This window comes from Aristolochia californica, unplaced genomic scaffold (genome assembly GCF_029961685.1).
Source record: "Aristolochia californica isolate CCGP_79_NKW_82.1479 unplaced genomic scaffold, dmAriCali1.0.hap1 SCAF_16, whole genome shotgun sequence".
In the NCBI taxonomy this organism is placed as follows: Eukaryota; Viridiplantae; Streptophyta; class Magnoliopsida; order Piperales; family Aristolochiaceae; genus Aristolochia; species Aristolochia californica.
The window spans coordinates 21,112,678-21,128,061 of record NW_027181837.1 but is presented as its reverse complement, the minus strand read 5'-3'; the positions used below and the strand labels follow the sequence as shown (position 1 = coordinate 21,128,061).

The following is a 15,384-nucleotide window of genomic DNA, read 5'->3' as shown; positions in this document are numbered from 1 at the left end:
TCATGAAGTTGGCCTTGAAGAAACTCAGTGAAAGAAATTTATGTTCAAGATTGAAAAAAGAGAATGATGAAGAATTTGGATTACCATATTTCAAGAATTTAGTCATGAATAAAATTATGTTAAAATTGAAAAAAAAGAAAAAGAAAAAAGAAAAACTGATGTGAAGAACATGACCTAGCAACCAGATTTTGATTATTTATGGGTGCTGCCACATGCTGAGTCGTGTGGATTTTTCCAAATGGGGAGCTCAAGTGATTAAGCAAGCCTATTTTTGGAGCTTCTCAGTGGCCTGGCATTACTTAAAAAGTAGAAAATTTTAAATTTATTAATTAATTCATAATTAATTAATTAAAAATTAAAAAAATAAAAAATATGATGGAGGGTTTAATTAACTTAAGGAAGATAGCTTTGAAATTACTATTAGTCTAATTATTTAGTTCTTATAATAGAAGGGGGATAAGAATTAATATCCGGTCCACAAGATTAATCTTGAGAATTAACCTTTCGAGTCGAGAAAAAAAAGTTTTATTTATAAAATTAATCTCATTAATAAGCTTAAATGGTATCCAAATTTTTTAGCAAAATAGATCTTATTTTTATTTTTGATAATCTGATAAAAAAAAATTAGTGTAATGAGGGGCACCCTCAGCAATCCCTCATTTCATTTTTAAATAATCTTATAAACAGCTATAAAAATAAAAATAATAAAACACAAAATTTTTATTTTCTTATATTTTTTTAAAAATTTAAAAATGAAAAAAAAACGCCATTTAAAAAATTAATAAGATGAAAACATCACAAGACATAATTAAATCCCTAGGAATTGCTACATAATCACGTGAATGGCACTAGAAGATCGTGGCCACCCAAAACAAAAGAAAAAACAAATCCCACGAGCCGTTCAACTGGGTCCCACTGTACTTCCACGGATACTAAGATGTGACACATTCGAATCTCGAGCACTAACTTATTCTATGCAAATATATACGGATGAGCCTCCTGCTTTTGCGTCAACTTATTGTTCACAAAGCCCACCTTTTGCCTTTGGGCCGTACATGTGGTGGCCCACTTTGTTTAAGTCTTTTGGCACTGGTTCCACAAAGGCAGAATTTTATTTTGGAGAAAAAAGGAATTTGGTGGTAAACGGGTATGGAATATGTATTATCCGATTCCATTCCGTTTTCATAAACGGGTATAATTACCCAAAACCCCGAACCACCCCCCACCCATTCCAGCAAGAAAAGAAGAATCGGGTGATAAACTCAATCATTCTTCTGGTCCAATCTATGTACAATATAGGGAGAGAAAATTAACTCCAATAAAAGGACAATACTTGCCTGAGCAACATATTTTACTCTTTTTTGTTACAAAAAACAAAAGAAAAAAAAGATTTTACTCATTATGATACAAGTGAAGTGTGCAGTTCCAATCCATATTACATCCCTTGGGTGAATGATACAATCTTCAGAGTTTACTTCCACAGTTTCCATTTCAACCAGACAGACCTCTCAGCCTTCTCTTCCCACAAGTTGTCACCCTTTTCCTGTTTTCTAAACAACATGGCAGTAGCATGTTAAGGAACAGAATCCAGAATAATACACAGACCACCTCCAACAAAGGGATACTATAAAATAGAATTAGAATGGCCTTCCCTTCACTGCCTCTTTGCTAATTGCTTCTTTAATCCCTTCACAATTTTCATAAACCACATCAAGTTCATGATTGTCAACACTGAGGGGACCCCAAACACTAAGAAGTACCCAAAGGGGTGTAACTGCTCAACCTGATGAACCAAGAAAAAATGAAAACAACACGTGATAAAATGAATCAGGTGCACAGAAAAATGTAGTAGCTGAGTTAAGATAGTGCAGATATTAGAGTCTTACCTGATTGTAGTGCACAGAAACGTGGTAGAACAAGTACACAAACAACAGAACTCTAGCTATCTGCATAAAGTAGAAGTGTGTTACTTTAATCATGGATGATGGTTCCTCAAGTAGCATTAATAACCAGATGTCGAAACGTATAATCAATGCTGGATAAGTAATCTAACTACTAAAGAAGATTCAATTTTCATTTGGTAAAAAATTTTAATCATTAAACTAGGGAAAGCCTGTGCTGCAAAATTTCCAGCAGCAGGCGGCCTAAATGAGCTTTCAAATGGGAATGTTATGTCACCTGCAGATGTTTCGGGCACAAGATGTCACTCTATCGGCTCAGCTACTGTGTCAGATCCCAAAGACTATTAAGTCTAATAGGGCCTGAACGACATATCGAACACTGGTATGAACTTTGAAGTTCATAGTCAGCACCACAGAGGTCGGTTCACCATACATGCAGAACAAAACTCTAATACAACGGAGAAACCCAAGTATCTTAGTACTGCTGACTTTCGTCAATCACAAAGCCTCTTAGCACAATAACTAGTCTGTTGAGCATTTCATTCACGGGAAGGTCCTTGGAACTGTTGTTCGAGACTGCCCTTGAGCAACTAACAACAAAGGCTCACTTTAGATACAAGTACCACTGCTCCATATACATATTTTCTTCTGAGATGAGGTCACTGTTCTATACTCGATGCCTATGTTTTAAGCCTTAGTTTTAAGCCTAAGATAACACAGAGAATGCTAAATGAACAAAAAAAGAGAAAATAACAGGTCGCCTACCAGCCAAGTGAAAAATATAACTATTCCATTCATAACATATGCTTTGGATCTCTTCATTCCAGCAGTGTCAAGATACCTTTGCAAACAGATAGATGTGACACATTAGGGAAAAATATAAATTAAAATCTAGTTTAGGAGTAACACAGTAAATGATTTCTAATTACCATCTCAAATTGATTCCAGGAGTTGTTGTCTCAGAGATAAGAACCATGTATGTGTACAGCTGCCCTTCCCCTGAAAACAGGGAGTATGCAACAGCAATTACAGAGAGAAAGTGGTGGATGATCTGAAACAAAACATTTGCACTTGGTGGGAAGCCAATTTAAAACTCTAAAGAAATTCCATAAAATAGTTAAAGAACTAGTTTGAAGAAAACAGAATATAAGAATTGCAATAGAGTATACTCACATATTCCATGCCACCTAAAGAAGGGTACATCCACATTATCATTCCAAGGTCAGCAATAAAGTACCCCACAGAGACCTGTCAAAAATTGAAACCTCGTCTGTAGCACAAGACCTAAATATTTACACTGACCTATGAGTCAAAGCTTGGTACAGGCAAATTATACATAAGGAATCGGAACAAATCTTTTTTCTATATTCCAAATGTTTATAGCTTTTCAAAAAAAAATCTTTATATAATATACATGAAGTGGGTATTCTGTAAGACTTCAAACAAGAAAAGAGACCTTACCCCCAATGCAAAAGTAGAAAAAGCAGACCTTCGAAAAGTCACAAGTCCAGCTAATCTATTGTCGGAGAAGAGGTCAGAGAAGAAAACTAAGTACAAAGCTGTAACTGTGATGAAAATGGCATGAATAGTGGATATACCCCTACAGAACATTTAAAAAAAGAGAAAATAAGAGAATTGAGACACAAGCAAATAAAAAGAAGATAAGTTTTTACTATCCAAAAAAAACAGAAAGAAGATAAGTTCCTCAAGGACATTCTCCACTCACCGGTTATTCCATTCTATCCGTTGAATTTTATTCAGCCCAGAATAGCTCTTGAAATAGAAGGAACTGAACAACTGGGTAAGATCATATGCCTGCAGAAAGAACAAAAAGAATTGAAAACAAGGAAAACACCATATGAAAAACCATAAAAAAAATTATAAGACCCTGCCAGGGCAATAAAATAAGGAAGAGATTAAGTTCATAAGAAAATACAACGAGGAGATTGGTGAGTCACCAGCATAAGTTTCTTAGTTCAAAAGAAAATACAGGGAGGAGACTGGTGAGCCACAACATAAGTTTCTCTAAATGAAATCACTTTGTTTTGATCAGCATCAAAAAGTGTTATTCTCCCTTTCCTAAATATATTTTGACTAAATTACATGAAAATTTGGTATTTAGGAAAGGGAGAATTTGTACACTACTTTGTGACCAAATTAGTGTACAATTTCATCTATGCTTCATACAATTTGTGAATGTAGTATTCTAGATGAAGATGAGCTCAACAACAGTTGTTTTGAAGCTTTCCAAAATTATTTTCAAAATGCTAAAACCATTTGATTGACAAACACTAAGATACTTCACATGTCAGATGTCAGAAAGTTTTGACTTGCATGAACAGTTGTTTCACAAGAATGAACAACAAGACCATAGTGAGTTAACTCTCAGACAAATGGTTTGAACCTTCCTCTGATTATTGATAAATGTAAGTCTTAAAAGAAATCCATTCCTCCTTTTATGAACAATATCATGAAGTTATAAAATCCATTTCTCATTTTGTCTATAATACCATGAAATTATCATCACAAAGAAATACTTGGAAGTTTGCAACAATCCACCAGCTTATATTCTTTTTCAACATCATAATCACCAAGGTAACAAGAAACTGACGGGTTCTCAGCTCTTTCTCCATACAAAGAATGTAGTTCCATTGACCTTGTATGGGATTAATTTGTAAATGATGGACCAACTAGAAAGCATTGCACAAAAAACATCATCGATAAAAATGATGAGGAAGACTTAAAGAAGGTTGACCATATAACAGATGTAGCAAATGATACAGCAGAATGGAGGAGGGTGATACTTGTAGCCAATCCAACAAATAAGAAAAGGATTTGCCGATATTGACAGTATTAATTTAATCATGAGAGGGGAAAACAAAAACAGTGTGTTGGATTTTTTGGTTAAGCCGAGAGGGGAAAACAAAAACAGTGTGTTGGATTTTTTGGTTAAGCCGAGTTGAATCCCAAATTAACTAACCACTTAGGAGGCCCATGGTTCAACCTTATAACCCATTAACTTTTCTTCTCATTCTTCAATGTGGGACTTTTTCCCACTCAACACTCCCCTTCATGTCCAGGCTTACACATAATGGGCCTGAGACGTGAGTACAAACCCTCTGATGGGGTACCACAAACTCCTATGGAGCCCACAACACACAAACTCCTATGTTATAGAGCCCACAACACACAAAATCCTACCTCATGGGACCCACAACACAGAGACTCCTACCTCGTGAAGCCCACAACCCAAACTCCTACCTCATGGAGCCCAAAATACACAGATAACCTCGGGAGCACAAACTGGTCTTGGCCCACTCACACAACCTGCTCTAATACCATGTTGAATTTTTGGGTTGAGCCCGGTTCCATTCCAAAATGACTAGCCACTTAAGAGGCCTATTGCTCAACCTCATAACCTGTTAACTTTACTTCTCATTTTCCAATGTCGGAATTTTTTTTGTAAATGTAAGTGTGTGGGTGGGTGGGAGATTTTTCCCACTCAACACAGTGAAATATGAAATTTGAAATAGCAGGCTGCATTTTGTAACACGAATTGGCCTCACCATATGCCTATTAGGACATCCTTCCTTTGGTTAACTTCACTAATTGAAGACACTAATATCCTTCACCCTAAATTCATCTAACTGTTTCACTAATTTACCTAAATGCTCTGAAAACAACAATTAGTCCAATTTCAGAGTTCTCTCATCTCCCCACCAATCCTTTAACTGAAGCAAGAGTCTTCATCCTTTGGATTTTAATGGGTAGAAAGTTACAACAAATTCTTTTAGAAAACTTAAATCGGGTAAAACGTTTTATAATTTATGTGATAGATTGTAATCTGAAAGCCGACCTAGAAGACATGCAAGAAGATTACAATCTGAAAGAGGACGCAACCGTAAAAACAGAAGGAACATACCATCTTGCACAAGAAAATGCTACATATAATGGATGTGTAGGGAATAAAAGGAGGTGATAGTAGGTAGTCCTTGACAAGGTCCTCAGCCTGGCTACCATATGATTTCATGGCCATGACTGTGATCTGATGTACCTGCATCATGACATACTCTGTGATACAATGGAAAAAAATAGCAGACTACCAAAAGTGAGAACAGAAAAAAAAAGCAGCAAAACATGTCTCTTGAGTACTCTAAATTAAATTCTAATATGTAATTATATTGGTCTTGCAATGGTCCTCATGGACAGAGACTTTGAGCAATTCACAAGTTATGTAACTAATGCAAGGAAACAAGAAGTTTGGAAAAATAAAAAATTAATAATATAAAAGTTGATACAAGATGAAGCTAGTCCTCAATTAACAAGTTCAAAGCCAAGTAGTTGCAACTAGCTTCCAATTCAATCTGGTAAACTTTATAAACCAATGATATACATGTAAAATCAAATTTCAGTTCAAATTCTCTTAAAACATCAGTTGTAAAGACTTGTTGCCTTTCTGCCATTTAATGCCCAGTTAAAGACCTTTTGGAGCAAGTCATACTGATTAATTATTACTTCAGTTTATACCATACAGTTAGAGCAGTTAATGTTCAAACTTACTACAGTTTGGCTAACACTACCTGCAGGATTTAGACCACAAACCAAAATGACCCATGGAAACTTCAATTAGGTAATAATTTAAGCATTAAATAGGAAAGTATTGCAATCTAACTTGAACAATCACAAAGAATATGAATAAGAAGGAGAAGAAGATAATTAGACTTGTCTTGGATGTTAGACAGGGAAATCCTCATAAAGAACCAGAGCATTGGATGTAAAGCAAAAATCTTTGGCAACATGTGCCCGTTTGCTAAGAAACATATTTGTACTGCAAACAGAGGCAAAATTTCCCCTATAATGTATTATGCAACATACTAGAATGGGATGAAAGTTGTACTTAGATAACACGATATGGGAAGAAAACCAGTAAAATCAGAAGACTCATATTCACTTAGTACATGACACAACACTCTGGTCACTAATACACCAAGAGAAAACTTCCTCATGGGAATTTAATTAGCTTAAACTGAAGATTATGCAATTTTTTTAGAGTGAATAAATTACCATGAAATGCTCCAATTCATCTACTGAGAATATAATAAATAGATTTGTTTGTCCCAAAAATATGGCATTATATTCTAATTTAAAAATTGCTAAAGCAACAAGTTCAATATTGAGATCTTCTGAAAGAATAACAATCAAGTACCTTATAAATTTAAAATGATAGAAACAATTTCAGTCCCCAAAGAGAGAAACAGAACGAACGAAGCTTGAAGAGCTTTCTCCGCCAGTAGCTTATATACTGGTATCGAAATCTAAACAGAGAGTTTTGTCACAAGCACACCTCCGCCTATTTCCGAGTACTTTCAAGAAAAAGGGTAGGGTATTAACTGACATACATCAAACAACAAATTGCAAGTTGATTAAGAAAAGATCAAAGATGATCATAACAAATACGAGACATTGATTTGAGGCAGCAAAGGTTACAAGAAAGAAGGTAAGAATCAACAAAAACCAAGTTGTTGTTCAGATGAATCAATAATAATCAGATGACGGAATTCAGAGAACAACCAAGAAGAAGCAATAACAAAAAGAAAAAGGATCAAACCGGAAATTGTGAAAAAAACAATATCATGATCAACAGAAGAAAAAGACCCCAGAAGGAACCACCCTGGTACTCAATCTAGCCAATACGTCGATGCCCACAACCGACAAGTCAACCACTTCCCCCCAGAAACCAACAATCAACTCCTAAAAGCATCCAATAGAAACACACCGAGTGCTGCGAAAAGAAAACCATATTCTGGCACCCAAAAACGGCAAACAACAGAAGCCAACAAGAAAAAAGGAACCTATGGCATTAAACAAATGAAACTAAAAACGCAACAACCCAGGTGACGGAATCACGATCCCCAAATCAAACACCTCACGTTTAGCAACTTAAAAAGATGCGAAATAGGCGAAGATCACATTAGTGGCGAACAGGACGGCGCCGTTACCTTGCTCTTTGAGTGGAAGTTGCTTGGTGGGAGGGATTGGTATGCGATTCTATCCATGACTTATAGAAGAACTAGCAAGCAAGAAGGACGAGAAAAACAAAATCGCAAATTCCCATCCTAAGTTCCAAACCCGACGATGGGTGATCGAGAAAGAGAAAGGATTTACAGAGAAAGACAAAGCCTCGCTAATTTTTCCATGCATTCTTACTCGTGTACTTAATTACACTGTACTCGGTACATTTCTCCTTGGATATAGAAGAGAAGAGATGTTCACGTGCCATCCATCTCATGTATTAAGCGATAAAATTATTTTCCATTGGTGGGTGGAGTGGAGTGTTCATGCTTAAACCCAAAAAAGTTTAAATAAAATATTTATTTAATTTAATTTATTATTTAAATCATTTTTTTAATTTACCTAAGCCTAGTTGTAAAAGGTTATTAATTATTTAGAAAATAATTTATTTAAGATTTTTTAATTAACTAACTTCAATAAATTAAGAATTTTTTTATTTACCAAAAAATAAAACTGAAACCATGAATGAATTGAAGCCGTCACTTAAATCTTAGTACATTGAAAGCAACCCAGTAGTTGAGATTCTCCTTTCATGGTCTCAAAATCCTAAATGAAGTGGAGCCCAACACCCATATTGAAGCAATTGCTTCTTTTATTACTCATTTCATAGCAAAAATTGATAGAAAAACAAGTAATTAATAAGTTCATATGAAAAATAAATGAAAAGAATGATTTTGAATAATGAAATTCTGACTACTTAAACATGTCCTGTAAAACATGTGATAGGATCCGATTCATTTAACCATGGTTTTGCGACTCGGACTTACAAAAAACTTAGTTGACTCGTCGTCTTCTAAAACCGAGTTGACTCTTGTGAGTCAAATATCAACAGGATGGCTCATATAACCGCCATTCCAACTCAATCCCTCACAGATCAACATTTCCAAGAACCTGTTCTGCCTTTAATATTTGAATAGATTAGACATGTTATGTTGATCTCATCCTTCTGGTATAGTATACATTAAAATAATACCAGGGACACTAAAGAGAAGATGATCAGCAAATAATGTTGCAAAAGAAGACTGGAAAGCCTCTGGAATAATCAGAGCTCATCTAAGATTCTGGACAAAATAAAATATGAAGAAAACTAAAAGAACGAAATTATAGAGAAGCCTGGATGATCTTTCCACAGTTACCTTAAAGAACAGAGGAGAGTAAAAAAGATCTCCCCTTGTGTGGTCAGGAGAGGGAACAGAAAAATCAATTCTACAATCAATTAAATCTCTATAACATGCAAATTTGAATTGGGAATTAAGAAAGGGAGATACCTTGGTGCCAGACAACTCCATGTAACATACGTTCTTTTCATTTTTTTCTCAACAGTACAAGGTAAATTTGGAACTAACAGAAGAAAATTTTACGAGAACTACAAAAAAAATTTTGTTGTTGTTAATCTCTACAACATACAGCACTCAAGAAAAATTACAATAAATAAAAGACAAAATTTTCTACATACCTATTTGGGCTTTTTAAGTACACTTTGTAATCGATACGTTATAGTTGATATAGTTATGACTTTCTTGAAGCTTTCTGTTTCACACCCTCCTTAAAAGAAGTGGAAGATGATGATGACGAAGAAAATCCTGATAGGGTGGTTGATACAGCTTTGTCCTTGGTAAAGGCCTTATGGACTTCATCTTTCAGCTCACAAAACCTTAGCCGTTTGACCTTCTGCTCTTCTGGAGTGCCCCTCTGGAGGTAGAACAGATCCGGCAGATCGTCTTCAAGGAACTTGTCTAGTACTTGGGAGCAGTGGGGAAAATACCTACGACCCAATCCCACTGCAGCCATAACCAGAATAAGAATAAAAAATGACACAAGGAAATTGAGATAACTCCAAAAACGAATGAGGTTAGTAAACCAAGAAACTACATCCAAAAGGATCAAAGCATAGTAAAGATCAAAATCCATACATTAAAACTTGACACTGCAAATCATAACATGCAAAATTGGAGGTTAGCAACACCTTTGTAAAGAGAGATGCTGCATTTAATCATAAAAAAAGCTAGTGCACTCAAGAGTAAATCACATCAGCACAGATAAGTGAAATTTAATTTTTGTTAGTGAAAGCGATCCCACACATATTAGTATCAAGAGAAAATCATATGGTTATTAGTTAAGAGAAGGCCTTCTAACTTTGGCAAGTTATTTTGGGATAGACTTGGATCCAGCTTTAACATGATATCCAAGCAAGCCGTTTGTTCTATTTGGCCCAGTTTGCGTCCCATTTTATTTTAGTCATATGTGTTATCCACATCTCAGGCCCGTTGTCTATTTGTGTAAGTGTTGAGATGAGGGATAAAGTTAGTAGGAATAATCTAACATAACTAATGTTAAGGAGAATCCTATGATTATTAATTGGAAAAAGACCCCCTAACTTCAGTTAGTCATCTTGGATGGACCTGGATCCAACTTTAACAATTTCAGAGTGACTTACATTGATAGAGGATGTGTTGTTTCTTAGCACTTGTTCAAGCGCATACAGTGTGTACATGATAAAGTAACATCAGTTAATTTTTTAATTTTAAATTAGAGGTCGAAATGTGAGGTGACATCATTTATTCACTCTCTCATTTAGGCCAAATAAAGAAAAAGTGAGTTCTCTGTATTCCTTCCCACTTTCTTTACTGGCTAACTCATTTTTGTCCAAATTCAATGGATTCCATCCTTTGGGATCCATCTTGGATGTTAAAGCATGTTTCATACCATACTATCATCATCATATCTCCTATCTCAGCATTGTTGTTGTCCCAACTTTGTTTGAGGCAGCCATTAAAACCCATTGCCTCCATTTGGATTTATCATTTATATGATGGGTTTCCTCTCTTCTTCCATATGTATTTTGTCTTCCTCCACTCCTTGACAGTGCATCGTTCAATATTCACAGAACCCTTTGCAGTGGCCCACTAGTAGGTTTCTACCAAACAAAGTCCAACCATTTCAATCAACTTTTGCTTTGTTAACTGTGGGCAGCCCACCTCATTTTTCTCCAACACATTCATTTCCAAATTTGTCTGCTTAGTTTTGCTACAAATCCGTCACAGCATTCTTACTTCTGCCAGTCACTTTCTAAAGTGTCACTTCTTAGTGAGCTAGTCTACACCCACGATTTGGATAAGGCTTATATAGGTGTTAAAGTCAAAGCATGCCAACCCAAACTGATTGGTGGGAAATTCAATGGTTGATGTATGAAAACTTTGAAGATTAGCTGCCCATGTATTTTGCAGGAAACTACCAGAAGGTGATTAACAAATGAAAAAAAGACCCAATTTGTCATGATTTTAAGCAATAGATCATCACATGCCAATAAACGTGAAAACCCATTTATGCTGGTCCATTTGATATGTTTCCCTCACAATAAGATAGCCAGCATCTGGTTTTCCTGAATGAATTTTAAGAGGATGCTGTTACCTATACAATAAGATGGCTCCCATCTGGTTTTACTGAATGAATTTTAAGAGGTTGCTATTACCTAGTTCATTAGGAGCAGAGTCATTTGAGTCAATTACAGAATATGAATGAAATTTTGATTTCATGAAAGTCAGGTGATCATTCCTGTTCGGTAGAAGAGTAATGGATATCTCATCACGACTCTAGATCCAGAACAAAAAGCCTTTACTCATCAGGAAAGATATATCTGAGGATAACAAGCAGTCTTATGCAGCCAGTTTACATGAATAAAGTCAACCCGGGTACCCAAAGCCAAACAGACTGTCATATTCACGGATACAGATAGATATTGATGTGAAACCATGCAATCACTATGACAAAAAACATTGTTTTTACAGGTAGAGAAATTCAGTGTAAAATACTCTATCAGAAAATGACAACGTAAATAAAAAGATAAAAAAAAAATACCTGTTTTTATTAGAGCATCCATCCTTGATCGCAGCCTTTTGTGATGCCCTGACGGAGTTTCATTCAAATCAACCTCTCTTAAGGTACCATTGATGTTATCTGATGCAGAAAGACCAGCAAATTCGGATGTTGCTTCTGCGTGAGCTATTTTCATGGCTACCTTAGCTTCAGTGGGGAAGAGCAATCTGGCAAATGCCACTGGTACAAGATAACATGAGCTGTAAGCTCCTCAACATCTATGTGGAAACAATGATTGATGATAAACTGAAAACAACTAATCATGAAGCAAGAAACTAACAGCAGACATATGAAGGTTCAGTTCATATTTCAAACTTAATGCTAGCATTAGAGACTAAAAAATTAGAGCAATATTAGCATGCAAGTGTTCAAGTATTCCATAATGAATGTGGATTTACAAATACCAATCCAAATCTAGGATGTTCTACAGAACAAATACCAATCCAAACCTAGGATGTTCTACAGAACAAATACCAATCCAAACCTAGAATGTTCTACAGAACAAAAAACATCCTATAACTGATGACAATCACATCTTTAAGAATGGATCTTTGATCCAGCTCAACTGTACATTCATACCTTTCTTTGGCAGTAGGATAGCTTGATCAGCGTACACGATTTCAGCACAAAAGGAAAATAAAAAAGGATCCCGCATGCTAATACAAGATCCAAGATGCACAGGCACCATCTTTTAAAACAACATTTTGCATCACATCATCTTTGAATACAAATAGACATGTACAGGAGATCAACAGGTTCAAAAATGTATATCATAGGATATATGGTTGAGAGACATGGTTGACCACCATCGAGTGTCAATTAACATTCAAGCAAGAAAATATATGAATATAGGTTCTTACCCCTGTTTTCCAGGTACAATAGTTTCATATGAAGATCATCTGCCATAATTGGTGAGGAGATGTACTCCTCCCCTATCATAGGGTTCCTCCTCATTTCCCTCTCTAATATATCAATACATACCCTGTCTTTGTTTGATTCCTGCCCGTGCTCTGTTTTGGCATAATAATCTTTTGCTCTTGTTAGTCTTCTACAAATACTGACAGCACATTGACCATCAGCTGTCATCTCAGACACAGAGGCCCCTTTACTGAGAAGTGAGACAATTACAGTGGGCTCCCTTCTAATGGCGGCAACATGAAGAGCAGTATAGCCCCTTGTATTCTTGAGATTTATGTTGGCCAAATCAAGCTCAAGCAACTCGGCCACTATCTTGGAGTCACAGTAGGCAGCAGCATAATGAAGAGCATTAGCATCATCTAATGTTATGTCTGACTCAGACAAAAGCAGCTTCACAAGTTCGACATCATCTGAATCGAGTGCCTTAAGAATTCTCCCAATCCGTTTTTCACACAAAGGATCCATGGGTGGTGACATAGCTTCATCTGGCTGAAATTTGACACGGAGTGCTTTGATTTCTTCTGATGCTTCATGTGGCACCTCCTTCTCTATTGAAACAGAATCAAGATCAGACCGTGCTACTCTCTGGATACAGTGGTTGAGTAGCTGACTTAGTTTACAGTAATAGGCAACCTGGAGAATTGGAATTACATCTTCCACAAGAGCCTTATCGACAAAGTTGAGAAGTCGGCGCTGAAAGGAGAATGATAAAATCTGTCAGTTTTCTTTACCTTTTTCTCTTCTGATAGGTAGCGAGTCAGCTTCCTGAAAGCTTATGTCGCTAGATTGGCCGGATTCAACTCCTTCACTGGCGTACCATTTAGTATTTGAGGAGTTACTTGAAAACTCTCACAGTCATATAGAACCATGGATGTAGAAATGAATGTATAGATCAATGACAAAGACTCTAGTAAGATAGATCCTTAACTTCTGAATCATGAGAGTTAAATAACAGGAGTGGACATAATTTCGGTTTTAGACTGCTTACTAAATAACTATAGCCATCCCTGAATGTCCAGTATTGATAAAACATTACCATTTTTTTTATGCTACTAACTAGTATATCATGCAAGAAACTAATCAAAAGAAATTACTGACCTGGAAAAGCGAAACTAATTCTGCTATCTGGAAAACTGAAGACACATACATTAATTCCACAGCAAAAATAACAGCAGGTCGGCATGCATCATGGGCACATCCAGGATCAACACATGTAGAAACCTCAGGTGGTGATGACTTTAGCTTGCCGGTGTACACATAACTCAAGAAAATTTTGAACGCCTCATATCCAACCTTTCCGTTAGGCACCAAATCATTTATGTCATACTTGGGCCTTCGTTCTTGACGAGAAGATGACCCATTCCCCCGTGAAAAGAGTTCGTGGAAGAATTTACTCCGAGCAGATAAAATACATCTATGAACACCCACCGAGACTCCTTCAACAATTATCACCGCATCAGTACAGTCAAATTCGGAATTAAGCAAGAGCTTCTCCAGATTAGAGCTGAGTCTACTCAGGCTGATTATTTCCATATTGGACCCGGGTTCAGGACTACTGGAGGCAGATATGTTGCAGCTACTGGTACCATTAGATAGGTAGGAGGACGACGTGAAACTTAAAGCAGGTGATGATTCAAGCAGATTTTCCATTAGTTAACCTTATTCTACCGTCTAATTTGCTCCAAAGGATAGTAGTAATTAAAACTTACACTTGGAAGCAGCAGAGATATGGAAGCGACAAAAGGAACCCGGACAAGGAACATAAAACTCCGAAATCAAGAAGTCGAAAAAGATTGTTTTCACACCAGAGTCAGCTCCAAGCCATGAAGAGAAACATTGAAAAGCTGACTACAAGGAAATTCTAGAAGAACGGACTAGTGGTCACGAAGTAAATGGAGACACTTGGGAGTTCAGTATAATTCAAACCACGAAGATATCCACAAAGGATTTTGATGAAAATCAGAAACGAAACTTTTACGGAATTCCCCAGTTAGAGTCAAAACACAGGCTTCCTTATGTCAAGGGATTGAACTCCTGATAGCTAAAAAACATTCGGCGGAAAAAAAAAAACACTAACAACACAAAATCAACAATCGAATTCCAAATCTGTCAAATATGGTATATTTCACAGACCAGACCTCCGTATCAAACTCGTTCCCAATCAAATAACATAAGCAAGCAGTAAAAATCTTCGTTGCTCTCAAACTTATCCACAGCCCAAACAGAACACATTCAAACTCCAAATTCCAAATTCCTCCCAGATCTATCAATGTCCCCTCTCCAACTCATCAAACTTACCCCCAAAAAAGAAAAAAAGAAGAACCAGAGAGAACAGCTAGTCCGTCGAAAGAGAGAGAGAGAGAGAAAAAAAAAAAAAAAGGTTTCCGACAAGAGCAGGAAGCGGAATCAAAGCAAGAACAACTTTTTAGCCGGAGGAAGGTATACGTTTTCACACCAATCGAACCGAATTTCCTCGATTCTTCGCGGCGACAGTAAAGCAGAATCAGAGAAGAGGAGTCGTCGATTTCTTTTTTCTTTTCTTTCTTCTTTCTTTAGTTTTCTGGGCTTACCTGCGGTTAAAGCAGCTGAAGTCTTGTGCTGACGTCGCCGGTGTGAT

At 36.4% G+C, this 15,384-nt stretch overlaps 2 protein-coding genes across 4 annotated transcripts; both read right to left on the bottom strand.

Moving 5' to 3' along the window:
• Positions 1-1,294: 1,294 nt before the first annotated feature.
• LOC137953146 (uncharacterized) lies at positions 1,295-8,035 on the bottom strand. Of its 3 annotated transcripts, XM_068800388.1 has the most exons (10): positions 7,901-7,983; positions 7,108-7,291; positions 5,824-5,955; positions 3,628-3,716; positions 3,363-3,501; positions 3,075-3,149; positions 2,831-2,952; positions 2,667-2,742; positions 1,887-1,946; positions 1,295-1,783 (listed from the first exon to the last, which is right to left on the bottom strand). In XM_068800388.1, the coding sequence occupies exons 3-10, from the start codon at positions 5,935-5,937 to the stop codon at positions 1,655-1,657; spliced, it is 804 nt and encodes a 267-aa protein (XP_068656489.1). In that variant the 5' UTR covers positions 5,938-5,955; positions 7,108-7,291; positions 7,901-7,983; the 3' UTR covers positions 1,295-1,654. The 3 variants fall into 3 exon arrangements, with proteins under 3 accessions (XP_068656489.1, XP_068656488.1, XP_068656491.1); XM_068800387.1 differs by lacking the exon at positions 7,108-7,291 and having other exon boundaries at positions 7,901-8,035; XM_068800390.1 differs by lacking the exon at positions 7,901-7,983 and having other exon boundaries at positions 7,108-7,436.
• A 1,233-nt stretch (positions 8,036-9,268) lies between these two features.
• Positions 9,269-15,384, bottom strand: LOC137952962 (BTB/POZ domain and ankyrin repeat-containing protein NPR1-like). The gene is made up of 4 exons (XM_068800102.1): positions 13,866-15,384; positions 12,710-13,460; positions 11,832-12,029; positions 9,269-9,754 (listed from the first exon to the last, which is right to left on the bottom strand). The coding sequence occupies exons 1-4, from the start codon at positions 14,415-14,417 to the stop codon at positions 9,483-9,485; spliced, it is 1,773 nt and encodes a 590-aa protein (XP_068656203.1). The 5' UTR covers positions 14,418-15,384; the 3' UTR covers positions 9,269-9,482.